The sequence below is a fragment of the Peromyscus californicus genome, unplaced genomic scaffold (assembly GCF_007827085.1).
Source record: "Peromyscus californicus insignis strain IS unplaced genomic scaffold, ASM782708v3 Scaffold_4__1_contigs__length_199733344, whole genome shotgun sequence".
NCBI classification, from domain to species: Eukaryota; Metazoa; Chordata; class Mammalia; order Rodentia; family Cricetidae; genus Peromyscus; species Peromyscus californicus.
In genome coordinates this window covers 45,551,871-45,567,070 of record NW_026294562.1, presented here as the reverse complement: position 1 = coordinate 45,567,070, position 15,200 = coordinate 45,551,871, and the positions used below count along the sequence as shown (strand labels likewise).

At 35.6% G+C, this 15,200-nt stretch overlaps 1 protein-coding gene across 5 annotated transcripts in view; it reads right to left on the bottom strand.

Annotated features, from left to right (window-relative positions):
- Window positions 1–15,200, bottom strand: part of Vps13a (vacuolar protein sorting 13 homolog A) — a 216,783-nt gene that overhangs the window by 167,362 nt on the left and 34,221 nt on the right. For all 5 annotated transcript variants that reach the window (XM_052713824.1, XM_052713819.1, XM_052713820.1 and 2 more), the window contains exons 8-17: window positions 14,403–14,462; window positions 14,060–14,140; window positions 13,691–13,748; window positions 9,313–9,440; window positions 9,030–9,136; window positions 8,070–8,241; window positions 6,278–6,340; window positions 5,699–5,828; window positions 3,747–3,841; window positions 3,293–3,435 (exon numbers count right to left, since the gene is read on the bottom strand). In XM_052713824.1, the coding sequence (XP_052569784.1) occupies window positions 3,293–3,435; window positions 3,747–3,841; window positions 5,699–5,828; window positions 6,278–6,340; window positions 8,070–8,241; window positions 9,030–9,136; window positions 9,313–9,440; window positions 13,691–13,748; window positions 14,060–14,140; window positions 14,403–14,462 (1,037 nt within the window). The remainder of the gene's footprint in view (window positions 1–3,292; window positions 3,436–3,746; window positions 3,842–5,698; window positions 5,829–6,277; window positions 6,341–8,069; window positions 8,242–9,029; window positions 9,137–9,312; window positions 9,441–13,690; window positions 13,749–14,059; window positions 14,141–14,402; window positions 14,463–15,200) is intronic.

Below are 15,200 nucleotides of genomic sequence, written 5' to 3'. Positions count from 1 at the left end.
ATTCTAATGCTGGGGGATGTCTTTCTGTATGCTGTGAATATATGTTGTTTCCATTGGTTAATAAATAAGCTGCTTTGGCCTATGGCAAGGCAGCCTAGAAGCAGGCGGGAAATCCAAGGAGAGAGAGACACAGAAAGAGAAAGGCGGAGTCTGAAGAGACATCAGTCACTACTGAAGAAGAAGCAAGATGCCAGCAGACCAGTAACACCACGGCAATGAGGCAAAACACAGATTAAAAATGGGTTCATTTAAGATGAAAGAGCTAGCTAGCAAGAAGCCTGCCATAGGCCATACAGTTTGTAAATAATATTAAGCCTCTGAATGATTATAAGTGGCTGCAGGACCACGGGGCCAGGTGGGACTGAAGAAACTTAGCACTACAGTCTAAAATCATTAGTCATCGATAAACAGAAATTAGCCCCACGCTGAGATACCACTTTTTATTAAGATAGCATAATCAGAAGAACAGATAATAGCTAGTATCGGGGAGATATGGAGAAGTTGAAAATTTCATTCACTGGTAGTAGGAATGTAAAATGTGCCTGCTTTGAGAAATTGTCTGGTAGTTCCTACTGAAGTTAAACATTAACAGTTACCACATAAGACAATAAATCTGCTCCTAGGTACATAACCCCTAAATTTAAAACACATATACAAATAAAACATTGCCCATGTTCATATCAAGTATTCATTGTAGTCCGATGATAGACGCACTCAGTTATCTGTCAGTTAAAGAACTGTCACATAAAATATGGTTCAGCCAAATAATAGAATATAGGCAATAAAAAATAATTACAAGTTCATTCTATGTAAATGAACCCTAAAGATATCATGCTAAGTGAAAAAAGGAAAACAAACAAACTGGTCAGTGAGCTCCTAGGATCCACCTGCTGTCTCCACTGGAGTTACAGGGACATGCATTCATACCTTTTTTGTGTGTGTGCGTTCTGGGGATTAGAACTTAGGCCCTTGTGTATATATATCAAAAGCTCTTATCTACTGAGCCATCTCCCTAACCCCAGAATAAAGAAAAAGAAAAACAAGAAAAGAAGTTAGTTGTCAGAGACAAGGAAAGAAAGCACTCGGAAGGGACTGCCACTAAAATATATACAGTTTCTTCATGGTATATTGTAATGTCTGAAATTATATTCAGGTGGTGGCTATATAACCTTGAACATTATCAATGCAAAAAATGCATATGTAATACAGTTGCAAAAACCCAATAAATTATATACTAAATAGATAAGTTACAGGTATATGAACTGGTTCTCAATAAAACTATCAAACTATACCACGCATGGTGATGCACACCTGTAATCTAGGAATTGAGGGGCTTGAAGCAGGAAGATTCAGAATTCAAAGACACTCTATCTCAAAAAACAGAGAGGGTTAAGGAAGGAAGAAGACAGGAGGAGAAAGAGTGGCAAGAAAGAGGGGAATGTTTTGAAGAAAAAAAAAAAAGGTAGACCCAGATTAAAAGCCGTATTTTGAAAGTGTTAAGTCCTAAGTGAATGTATGTTGAAGATCCAGCTATTCCAAGGACGTTAGCGTCAATCCGTGGGAAAACAGCAAAGCCCATTGCTCCTCCACCTTGGGCAGGGGTGGCTACAGCTCAGAAGAGTGGCAAAGCTCTCTCTGCTCCATGTTCTGATTTTCTTTCTCCCTTTGGGTTTGCAGCCTGTAGACTACTCTCCTACAGAAACTGCTACTGCTAAGGTTAGGTAAACCTGCCTCCTTATTCCACTGTATATGGTAACTCTGCTCCTTTGTTTAATTGCACGCAATACCCACCTCTCTGTTCAAACTGTATATAATATATGCACTAAATTTCTGGGGTGCTGCAGCTTCTCCACCAAAGAGACCTGTCCTCCCAATCCCAGCTTGTCTGTCTGTCTGTGTTTGTCTTTTCTTCATTCCCTCACCACCCCGGTCACGTCTGTCCCTGGAGCTATGCTGGAAATGGCAACATTTGTTGTTTCTTTCTGTATGGTCAAATACTACTTTTTAATTTTCCTTTAGTGTTCTTCTATGTTTTATTAACATGTTACTTTTTACTGAATATAATACATTAATAATTCCAAAAAATTTAAAAAATTCCATAGTACAGGAGAAAGTCTAAGTCCCTAAACACGCAGAAGAGTGCATTAAATCACAGCACCAAGGGCTGTAAAGTCTGCAACCTCAACTCCAACCTTAAAAGGGAAACTTTTTAAGACAAAAGCTGAAAGCTGTACACCTTGTTTTTTTGAGACAAGGTCTCTCATTGGCACTGAGGGCTCACCAATTCAACAGGGCTGGATGGGCAGTGAGTTTCAGGGATCCTCCATCTCGACTTCCGCAGCACTAGGATTACAGACTGCTGCTACCACACCCGGCTTTCTACAAGGGTTTTGGGAATCAAACTCACGCCCTCATGCTTGTGCAGCAGACTTACCAACTAAGCTGTTTCCCCAGCACCACCTACTATGTTTGGTATTGTTGTTGCTTTGTGTGATTTTAAAATTATTGACCAGTTTGAGAACTCTATTACTGGCATAGTGAGGTCTTATCCTACACAAAATGTTTCAAAGTTAACCTACAATTAAAATATTCATGTTGTTAAAAGGACCCTTCAAAAATCTAAGTGTCCTCACAAAATAAGGCAAATTTTTCTTTGTTTAAACACCAGAACCATATTCAATGGGCCAGGATGTTCGTGGTACAACATATGTGTGAAAACCTAGATAAGCTGAACAAAGACATGGATGAAGCCTCACCTCCAGCCTATGAGTCTTTGGCTACATTCTTGTCAGTTCACATTCTAGTCACTAAAAGAGCACATGACATAACTGTGCCATTTAAAGTCACCACTGTGCCACCTGTCAACTGATCCAAGCTAGAAAATCTGTACTCCTAAGCTTCACAAAGTGGTCCTCCTCCCCTGCCCTCATGAAATAGCCTGATAAAGAAGAGAGAGAGAGAGAGAGAGATAAGCTGAGTATCTACCTTACGTAAAATGCTTAGAACCAGATTCCAGATTTTGGGGGGATTTTTGAATATTTGTGTGTAGATGATGTGGTCTCTTGGGGATTGGACCCAGATCTAAGCACGAATTTATTTATACTTTATATATTCCTCACATATATAATCTAAAGGTATACAATATTTTTAGTGTGCCTGTGTTTTTACTGCAATCCATCACATCAAGTCAGGTATGGAATTTTCCTGTCAATAGTCAAAGCATTTGAAACTCTGTGTTTTAGATTCAGATTAGTGCTATTTAACCTGTGAAAGAAAATAAATTTATACTTACTTTATGGCTTGTGCTCCTGGTCTTTGCACAATCAAAGTACTAAGGCCTTCTACTACAATGTCTACCAGCTCTGGCTTTCGGAGATTTTCTCTCAGAATAATAGACATACTTTTCAAGTGAACAAAAAGCTTCGAGGCCTCAAACTAGAGAAGATCCATAATAAAACAGAGGTGAGGATGGGGGGTACAAAGAAACAAAACAATCTTATTCACATAACTCCTTTATTCTCAAATCCAGAGATACTTTTAAAACAATCCTTCATTTACCAAAGAATCACTACAATAATCCTAAAAATTAAAAGAATATTTTTATTCATATTTTTGGAATTAAGGTAATACTCTATTTATAGACACCCAAGAAAGACCACAGAAAAAAATCAGTAACATAAAATTTCTGAAAGAATTACAGCAGGCAAATCTAACATTAAAAGATATAAAGCAAGAAAATATCTTACTGTTTTTGGCAAGGTTGGATCAACTGCTGTTTCACTATAACCAATTGCTTCATAAAGTAAAACCTTTTCTTCAGGTGTCAACATTTCTTCAAGAACTATAAATCATAAATAAGTGTTTTATGGTCTTATTACTAACAATATAAAACAAATATAATTTACCTGGCTTTATAGAAAAACCAAAATGGATTTTGTTTTATTTAGTGTGTATGTGTGTAAGTGCATGCACATAACAGTGTGTGTGGAGATCAGAGGATAATTTTAAGAAGTTGATTCTCTGCTACTACATGGGACCCAAGGATCAAATTCAGACCTCCAAATTTGAAAACAAAACCCACTCGGACATCTTGCCAGCCCACAAATTTTATTGTTATTGCATTACCTTTTACAAGTAATAACTATTAGATTCATGTTGGCAATTTTAGAAATGATTCTTAAATAAAGTAAGTTATTAACTGAAATTTTAGCAATATAATTTTTTCAGTCTCTGTATTAAGCAAGAACTTACTGGCACTATGTTAATCATTACAAAGTAGTAGATAAACTATCCTAATTTTCTCTCAATTTACAGATGGATAAAACAGATTTAGCACACCTAACGTAGCCACACTATCAAAAAGTAATAAGTCCAAGATGTATCATATGTCAAGTCCCTAGCCCTCCAAAGCTGTGATCTTCGTTATTTGGGTAAAAATCAAAAGTCTTGACTGGGTACAACAGCATGTTGTCTGTAATCCCAACTAGTCATGGTCTGAGTCAGAAAGACAGGGAGATTAAACTGAGCTATGGCAACACAGAGCGACCTCACAGCAAAACAAACAAACAAAAGCCTGTTTACTTAAAATGGTTAAGGGTTGAGGCAGCAACTCAGTGGTGCAGTGCATGCCTGAGTATAAGCAAGGTTCTTGGCTTACTCCATAGCACATACACACATACACATCCCAAAAAGAGAAGAAGAAGAAAAAATCTTTCCAAGAAGCAACGTCAAGAAAAATTTCCAGTGGCTTAAAGCATTCTGTGATTTATATTTACCTATTACCACACCACATGTGCTGCACTGAGTGCTCCCAATATAAAGCTTTTCTGCAGCATCATTATTTGAACTATTTATAAACATATATTTGAAAACAACAATCATTTTATAATTTTGATAATAAATTAAACAATTTATCACTATGAATACATACTTACTGATGGGGGAATGTCTTTCTGTATGCTGCGACTATGTGTTTCTCTGATTGGTTGATAAATAGAGCCATTTGGCCTATGGCAAGGCAGCTTAGAGGCAGGCAGGAAATTCAAAAGGAAAGACAGGAAGAAGGAGGGTGGGGGGTCACTAAGATGGGACAAGCCAGCAAGCCACCCAAGGAGCAACATGTAAGGGGACGCAGGTAAAGCCATGAAACATGTGGCAATACATAGATTAATAGTTATGGGCTAATTTAAGATATAAGAGCTACATTGCATGAGTTGGCTGTTTGAAACCTGGGGCTTATACAGGGTCGTTTGGCTTGGCCTGGGAGGAGGGGACTGGACCTGCCTGGACTGAGTCTACCAGGTTGATCTCAGTCCTCGGGGGAGGCTTTGCCCTGGAGGAGGTGGGAATAGGGGGTAAGCTGGGGGAAGGGGAGGGGGGCGGGAGGGAGGAGAACAAGGGAATTAGTGGCTGATACGTAGAACTGAATTGTATTGTAAAATAAAATAAAATTAAAAAAAAAGAATAAAACAGATAAAAAAAAAGATATAAGAGCTAGCAAAAAGCTTGAGCCATGGCCAATGCAGTTATAATTAATATAAGCCTCTGTGTGTTTACTTGGGGGACATGAGTGGGAGAGATTTGTCCCGACCACCGGCAGGCCGGGACACAGGAAAGCTTCTGGCTACAATTTTTTGAAAAACTTTATGATTATGCACTTGATGATTAACTATACTAATGTAAAATGAAAAGAACATACTTCCAGGTTTAACTTCTAGTGGTTGTTTAGCATTTGATTCTGACCAAGTCCACAGCCAGCTAAACCATCCTGCATTATCCTCTGGATCTTTTACTCCTTCTTTGTAAATCTTGTATCCAGCTTTCTTTACCTAAAATAAGCAAGTTTTCCAATAGATGACACATTATCCTCATTTTAGCAATCAAAAGAAATGGAAGGAGGATATTTCCAAAATGAATCTATTTTGAGTTGAATAAATGCACATACTAACAACATAACATGGTAACTCTAACATTTACCAAACAAGACTTTGGAATAACACATGATTCTACCTGTGGCTTAAAAAGATACAGAAATTGCAGGCAGTGGGTATTAGCTTTGCATCTACATATGAACTCTGGAATTTTCATAGGCTCAATTTTACTTAAAAATATTTTATTTTATTTAAACAAGTGTTACAAAAACTTCTATCAAATTTTTATAACACACAAAAGGCACATTTGAACTCTTCATAAAACAGTACTTTGAACAATATTAATAATATTGCCTGTCATATCAATACATTTATTTTTTGTTAATTTAATGATAATCTGAAATTACCTCAACTTCTGACTGTTGTCTAGCTATGGTTATATTAAAAACATCCAAGGTTTTCTCCAACTCCTGAAAATATAAACAAAAAAGTGTTAACTGTATAGTAATTTTACATATTCAACTTTAGAATATAAGCTACTACACTACGGAAATACGGTGGGAAACAAAAAAACAGACCACCATCAATATGTTATCTCTTACATTCTAGGATGCAATGTTTCCTTACATAAACACACACACACACACACACACACACATACAGGAGCTTGGGAAATAGAACAAAGTAACTTGTAAACAGAGTAATCATCCCTATCATGAATATAGTTATAATCTCTATAAATATAGTTAGAGATACGTTCAAAAAGATACATACATGCATTCTTTAAAATGTCTTCATCTGGGTTTTAATTACAAACAAAGGTAAACCTATCAGAACCATTTTTAATTATTAATGTAATCCTTCATCTTATATGTACAGTTTATATCATTATTAAGATATTTCAACAAGTAGGCTTACACGTACTTGAAATCTTTTAAAAACTACTCTAACTTTTCTGCTTTTTCAAACTGTACAGTCATGGACACAAAGTGAGAGGAGCTATACTTCCATCACATCTGCGCCTTCCCAGGATTACTTTCAAGTTTTAGGTTCAAACTTTTACCTCCAAACAACTATGACTGACTATTAGTCTACAAAACAGCACAACTCAGAATTGTGCTATCCAGAATTGTGCTATACTTAGAGGAATCTGGTTAAGACCATAACTAAATAAGGAAATATGAAAGCACCCAAAAGGCCTCTAGACCCAAAAATTGCTCATTACTCCTTGTCTTCAGGAAGTCTTATACCTTAAAACTGAAAGAAAAATGTAAAAATACAATCTTCAAAATTTTCCACTAGAAATTCATCTAGACTCCGAATGGCTACACCACTTTCAAGAAGCTAGTTAGCCCTGATCTGTCCAAACTATACTTTACTTGTTTGTGAAAAAAGTTCCTTTTAGACTATGCCATAAGGCTAAAAGACTAATATAAAAGTATTATAGCTCAAGGCAGATAATTAAACAGGTTGCTGATAAAGACTATAGGTACTACTAACTTAAGATACAAATTATCTGTACTGGCAAAAAATCAGGAAAGTTCACGTAAGGGTGATGAACTAAGGTGGATGTACAGAGAGAAAACAGGACAGGTGACTGAGCAGGGACATATAGGCACATATATAAGAAAGAGCTTACAAGAACGGAGAAACTCCACTAATGCACAGTAAGATGATGACAACAGAAACATAATCTACCAGATATCAACAGAGAAGTTTAAAAGTGATACAGCAATCACTTTTGAGACTTACAAAAGATATAACATGAAACTTCACATTACAGCGTATATGAACTCAAATCCTTTTGAACTGAAAAAAAAATCTAAATTTCAAAAGCTCACTAGGGAATGTCACCAGGACCTTTATTACACAGCTAAAGAGTAAAAGCACAAAACTATCCAAATAAAAGAAACAGAATATGATCAGTAAAAAGCAGACTAAGTAATTAAAAAGTAGCAGTTACAAAAAACTGGGAAGAAGGGCCATCGAGGTGGCTCAGCAGGTGAGGGTGTTTGCCACCAAGCCTGACGACCTGAACTCACATAATAGGAAGGAAAATGGGACTCCAAGTTATCCTCTGATCTCCCTTCACGCACCACAGTGAGCATGCACACACAAACACAAATATTTAAAAAAAAAAAAAGACTAAGGAGAAGTTATGCACAGCAAAGTATTCAATGATTGTTTTAAAATGCTAACCTCCAAAGACATGAGAATTTCAGGAGATGGCTTCTTACTTGTTAACTTTTTCTTATACAATTCTCTATATTGTTTCATTTTCTGTCTATGGTCTCTAATATGCTTCCATGACCACATCCGTAAACGGGGACAAACATTTACTTCAAGAATACCGTGTATAGCATAAGCCCACCTATTTAAAAAAAAAAAAAAAAAAGACCCCATACTTACACCCAAATCAACAATACCAAAACAACTGAATTTGTTTTCTCTAACATGGATAACTACAATAAGGAGACTATGGAAACAGTATTCTATCAGAACACTCTACTTACAGCAATATTCCATTAATTATTACTATATCTCCCAACATAAAAAGAAACAAAATATTCAATTTTGTTAAAAAAATTTAGCTCTGCACAACTTAAGGCATAATTGGAAAACTAGTCAATAATTATAGAAATAGTTACCTTAAAAAGCCCTACAAGTTCTAGAAACTGAACTACAACTTAAAAAACAACAAAATTTTTAAATTTAAAAATGAGGCAACATGGATAAGCCTCCCCAAACCATCTCAGTTACTAAAATTCAAGCTGAGTTAATACAGGTCTAATGAGTCAAATAGGGAAGTCTGGGGGTGAAAAAAAGACAGGGTTAGGGATGAGGGGGTGGGACACTGCGAGAAAACAAATCAAGGTAAGTTTTAATTACTTTAAAAATAATGATTCTTCTACAATACATGAAAACTACAGTATTTCAAGATTTCTAGTTGTAAATTACAGTTTGAAGAATTTCTTGAGTCAATTCACTAAAACATAAAGGGAGTAACATAAATTCCTAGCTCCAAATCAGTTTGTACCAAATCTTAGAATAGCTTTAAAAAACACGGTATATTTTGGTTTTGTGATGCAGTCTTAAGTACTGGAAATAGTAAAATTAGTTAACACTGTAGAAAACTTTCAAAACAACCAAAGCATTTACCATTCTTTAGCATGGTAGTGAAGAGGCACATCGGGCTTGAATTTTCTATATGGCAGGTTTTGTGTCATCATGTCAACTGACTCGAGAAGCTCCATGAGACTGAAATACTAGAGAAACACAGGTAAAGCTTTTCAGTGTTTCTGGGTTCCTGTTCACTATTGAAGGCAAAAGCTAAATTATTGAGTTTTTAAGGGAATGCTTATGTAATTATGAATTTCAGAAAATACAACTTTGCTTTTATCAAACAATAACTCACAATCTAAACGTCATCAAAGAAAATCACCTGTGGTTTATTAAACTCAATCACTATGGTATGTAACTCAACCTCCAGGTTTATTTTGGGGTCAGAAAAGTCAAAATCTGATCGCCGGTTCATCTGAAGTTTGGCATTAGCAGATATAGGTTGAAAAACTGGAAAATAATACAAATTAAAAAAAATTAGAGTTCTACTTCAAACATGTCCAAGCACTAAAGAGATCAATTAGAAATACTTCTTTGCATCTCTTTCACAGGCTCTCCACAGTCCCAAACACCCACACTGCTCAGAGTGTTTAGACAAACTCTTCAGAAATTAGTAGAGAAGAATTAATTTTAATTCTAGATTTAATTTAATTTTATAAGAATATCAGAAATATTAAGACTATATCATTGATTCAACTGTATGATAATTTCTCTGTAAATGTTCTCCTTTCAATTTGCATAAATAGGTGGGAGAAAATGAATTCGTCCAGAATTATCTGCTTGGATCAAATGATAGAGCAAAAGTAATAAATGTGCAGAGGGAGAGCAGTGACAGTATAATCTATACAAGGATCAACTACGGAATTATAATCTAAGTTGTATATAAAGGTAATACAATCTATGCTTGTATTAACCACCTCAAGAACATCTTTTATACATATATTAAACATAAATATTGTTAGAAAACAAATCAATACTTGAACATTATGGACCTTAAAAAAAAAAACACTGATCTGCCACCTCCCCTTCACCTTCACCTTGACTTGTCTCTTCAGTTCCAATCTTACACTGCTAAAACTAAGGTTTTTATTTATTTCTTCCTTGTTTTTAATAGATATAAACATAGAAGTTATACATATTAATGGGATCCATGTGCTGTTCTCACATATGTATACATTGCAATTATACATTGGTATAATTTAAAATTTGAATGTATTTTTCCTTACTTAAAAAATAAAAACTATTTGGGATGGGGGTTGGGGGGTTGGGAATGCTCAGCAACGCTGAGAGAGAACATCAGAACCTTTAGAGACGAAGTTACAGGCATTTGTAAGCCGCCCCACATGGGTGCTAGAATCCAAACTCCAGTCCTCATGGCTAAAGAGCAAACATTCTTAACCAGGCTAAGCCATTTCTCTAGCCTCACTTTTCAGCTTTCTAAAATACACATGTTGTTACCTATAATCAGTCTACTGTGGAAAAGCACTCCAGAACCTTTTGCTTCAACTAAATGTAACTTCATACCCAATGATGATCCTTTCTTCATTTCTTCTCCAATTCTACTCTCTTATCAATTATTATCAACCATTCCCTCAACAAGTTTGCCCTTCATACTATATCAGTACTTGCTCAGCAAAAACCAACTCCACACATGGACCTAACAGCACATGTGGCTAGAAAAGAAAAGATCACAAAACAATCATATTCACTATTCTCACCTTAATACTGTAAATATTAAGTGAATTCTTAATGCGACGGGGGAAGGGGGAAATCACACAGCACTCCCTGTGCCTATGCTTACCCTGCTAAAGACCCATCTTCAATTTTTAAATTTTGGTTTATGGTTGACTTATTTGTTTCTATTGGCAATGACCAAATAAATCATAGCACAGCCTGTTCTTGATGGCCAGTTAGCCAAGAATGAATTTTCCACTTTTAAAGGGTTGTTTCAAAGAAACATAGGGGATATGTGTCAGATTATCTATGGCCTTCAAAATGTAAAATATCTGACGACATGGCCCTTTAGTGTCTCTAACCTACTCTAGGCCCAATGGTTTTCAAACCTGAGAACTCATCAGAATCACCTGTAGAACTTATTATACTCTCTAGTGCCAAGCCTCACACGAGAGTCAGATGCAAAAGGCCCTTGAGAGGCCTAGAAATGTGCATTTCAAACAACCTTCCAAGTGATGATAATGCTGCTAGTTTGAAGCATACTTCAAAAACAATGCTGGATTCAGTCCACACTTCTACACCACTATTTCATAGTTTCTTCAAATGCCTTCAGTACCTAAGATGTTTTAAAAATGCCATGCATACATAATCTGAAGAAAACTCCATTAACTCCTATTAACATCTCTATTGATCCAGTCAATGCCAAGACTCTTCTCTTACAACAAAACTGTCTTAAAGATGAACTGATTATGTCCTGTCCCTAAAAAAACAAACAAAAAAAAAAAAAAAAAAAACTCTACATTTATATAACATATGCCAAACCCTTCTCCCACATCAATCCAGAAATTCTCCCAAATATCTTGAATCACTAATTTTTCATGTTCTCCTTGATCATTCCTAGCTCAGCATATAAATAAGTATTATTTCTCCCATTAACTAGAAGGAAAGGAAAGGAGAAGATGTAGAATGCAAAGAGGAATAACCCAGACCAGTCCTCCTTGCCTCCCTACAAGTATGCAGCTATCAACTTATGAACATCAAATTCACTTTTCAATGCTTGCTTTAAAAAGGAAAACAAGCCGGGCGGTGGTGGCGCACGCCTTTAATCCCAGCACTCGGGAGACAGAGCCAGGCGGATCTCTGTGAGTTCGAGGCCAGCCTGGGCTACCAAGTGAGTTCCAGGAAAGGCGCAAAGCTACACAGAGAAACCCTGTCTCGAAAAACCAAAAAAAAAAAAAAAAAAAAAAAAAAAGGAAAACAAAACAAACAGTTTTAGGGCACTAGTATTTTAGTATTTTTTTTCCCTTTACCAGCAGGTCTAATGCTATGTTAAGAGAATCAACCGGAAGAGTTACACTGTCAAGAACCCCAGTGTACTCAATTAACAGGCTTCTACAGAGGCAAAGTTCACTAACACCTAGCCCTGATATAAGATGGCTTCTCTGGCTTCTGGTTCCTACTGCACAAAGGACTTCTTCAGCATCAGCCTTTTGTACTGCACAGCAGCCAAGACAGTCCTGTCCTACATTGAGCATAGACAGGAAAATGCATCTTCATGAGACTCAGTTAGAGTTGGATTTCTAACAAGTTTTGCTAACATAACAGTACAGAGACATTCTGAACCTCAACAATGTTCATGTCGTTTTCAATATGGTCTGGGTTTTAGTCCCGGCCAGGCAGAGAGTCTTCTTTAGAAACTTATCCTTAGCTCAAACATAGGGTTCATTCCTTTCATACTATTCCTACATCTGCATTCTTTCTACTTTTCACCAGCCAATCCTGTAATTCCAATCACCTTTTACAGTTATTAATTATATTCTTTCTTCAGTACTCTAATATACAGAAAATATAAGTCAAATCTAAATATATTTGAGAATCATAAACATGTTAGTTATCTGACCTCATATTTTCTCTGAGAAAGAATTAAGAATAAAAACAACTTCAAAATAATGAAAATAAGATTTTGGCACAAAGGACTGGGCATGTAGCTTAGTAACAAAGTGACTGCCTGGGATCAATCCCCAGCACTGTAAACAAAAAACAAAGACAATAACAAAACCACCAGAGCTGGCAGAAGTGCCAGTTGGGGAAATTGTGAAAAGGTTTAAGAGCACACATAGCACATAGGAGTACATAAAGGATATGTATTTCATGGATGCCAGGGAAACTCTGAAGGATATTCTATGCCTTAAATGTCAGGAAGCCAAATTCAAGAACTTAATTAAGCATCAACAATTGACATTGAGTATTCTCAAGGCTAAAAATGTTTTTTAAAATCATTCCTTTCTTCTGTATTTTAGTAATTACCTTGTCATTATAAAATGAATATGTAGGCCAGACACATAGGTGCATGCCTTTGACCCCAGCACTTGGGAGGAAGAGGCAGGAGGAGCTATCATCTGTGCACTTGACACCAGCCTGAACTACACAATGAGTTCCAGGACAGCCAGGACTACATAGTGGGGGCTGGGGACTGGGAGTAATATATGCTCACTTAAAATAACTGAATAGTAAAAGAACAAAATTTTAAGTGAGATATGGTAGTTCCTGCCTTTAATCTCAGCATTTGGGTAAGGCAGGAAGATTGACATAAGTTTGAGGCAAGCCTGGGCTACTGAATGAGACCATCTCAGGAAAAAAAAATTATTTGGACACTTTATAAACAGAAAGATCATACCACTACGGCTATACCACCTAGCTATAGTAAACTGCACTTGTGATTCTGAAGTGTTTTGGTAAATATCACTATAATTGATACTGAATAATCCTTAATTTTTAATACAATACATTAACATTCTTTTTTGTCAAACATTTTTCCTGTAGTTTTGAAATGTAACCAAAAATTCCAACAATAAAATATGTTGAAAAGATAAGTATATTTTAAATTCATATATATATATATAAAAATACACACACACGTAACTAGGAGAAAATTTAATATAAAATAATCTAGTATATCAACAATGTTAACATAATAGTTTGTACTAATTTTGCTAATTATATTTTTATTTTATCTAATAACTTACCAAAATCATAACCTTCTGGAACAATATTTTCATTGACAATACCATTTTTCAAGGCTTCCTATTAAAAGATAAATTGTTTTATTTATATTTATGCAAATATACTTTCATCCTACAAATTTATATTATCTACAAGAGTATTTAAGAGCAACTGAAAAATAAATGATTCACACCTCATCAGGATAAAATTTTAAAATGGCTAAGCAATGTATCATTAACTATTATGAAAAAATGTTCCAGTTAATTCTGTTTCTAAAAATCCTACTGGACTTTGTTTAGAAGTAATACTGATTCTAAGGATGGATTATTGACTGGGAGTTAAATATTATATAAAATATGATACAACAAGTATACACACAAATATTTACTTACCAATGATTCATCATAATCATTCAGATAATACATCTGAGACTTCGGATTCCAGTAAGCAAAGAGATTATCTAACCGGATTAGCTGAAATTAAATCAAGTTTATTACATGTCTGTTAATTTTTTTTAATGAAATTTTAACTTTTACTATGCTCAGAAGTCTCAAGTAATTGAGTCTTACCCTAAATAAAGCAAATAGACATAATTCACATAAATGTTTGCACACACGCACACACACCAAAAAAACATCATCATCATCATCATCATCATCACCATCATCATCATCATCATCATCAGTCTTTCCAAAATGCTCTTTCATCGAATCCATGGGTTAGAATTTATTTTACCTTCCGAACTAGTTTCTCAGTTTCATCATGTAAACATGGAATCCAGTTTTGATCAGTTGTCTGATGAGGAAAGAAAAAAGAAAAAAAAGAAAACCAGACCATTATATACATAATAAGTAATTCATTATCTACCATACCCTAGGACCAATTTCTCATGAAAATGCCTTTGAAAACATATCATTTAGTCAAAAATACTATTATCAAACCACTAACCCTTTGCTTTCAAGGAACTCATTGGTCAAAAACAAGCAAAAATAAGCAAGTTCAAACAGGTAATTTTGGAGGTCCAATATACAGTAGATAGAACATGGCAAAAAAAAAAATCAAACTCAGAGGTGTGCAAGATATAATGACTAACCTAAAATAGTATGCTTGTTGAAAGGATTACAAAAAGAACAGCTTTATGATCACAATAGTCTATACACCATGAATAAAAATTACTCATTGCATGGTTATGTGGTTGATATATTGTGCACCCCGATAAACTTATCTGGGGGTCAGAGAACAGAACAGCCACTATATTAAACATAGAGGTTAGGCAGTGGTAGCACACGCCTTTAATCCTAGCATTCCAGAGGCAGAGATCCATGCGGATCTCTGTGAGTTCAAGGCCACACTGGAAACAGCCAGGCATGGTGACACACACCATTAATCTCAGCACTTGAGATCTCATGTTTTGGTTGGGAAAGATACACGTCTTTAATCCCAAGAAGTAATGGCAGGAGGCAGAAAGGTATATAAGGCGTAAGAACCAGGAACTAGAGGCTTTTAAGCTTTTAGGTTTTTAGCAGCAGGTCA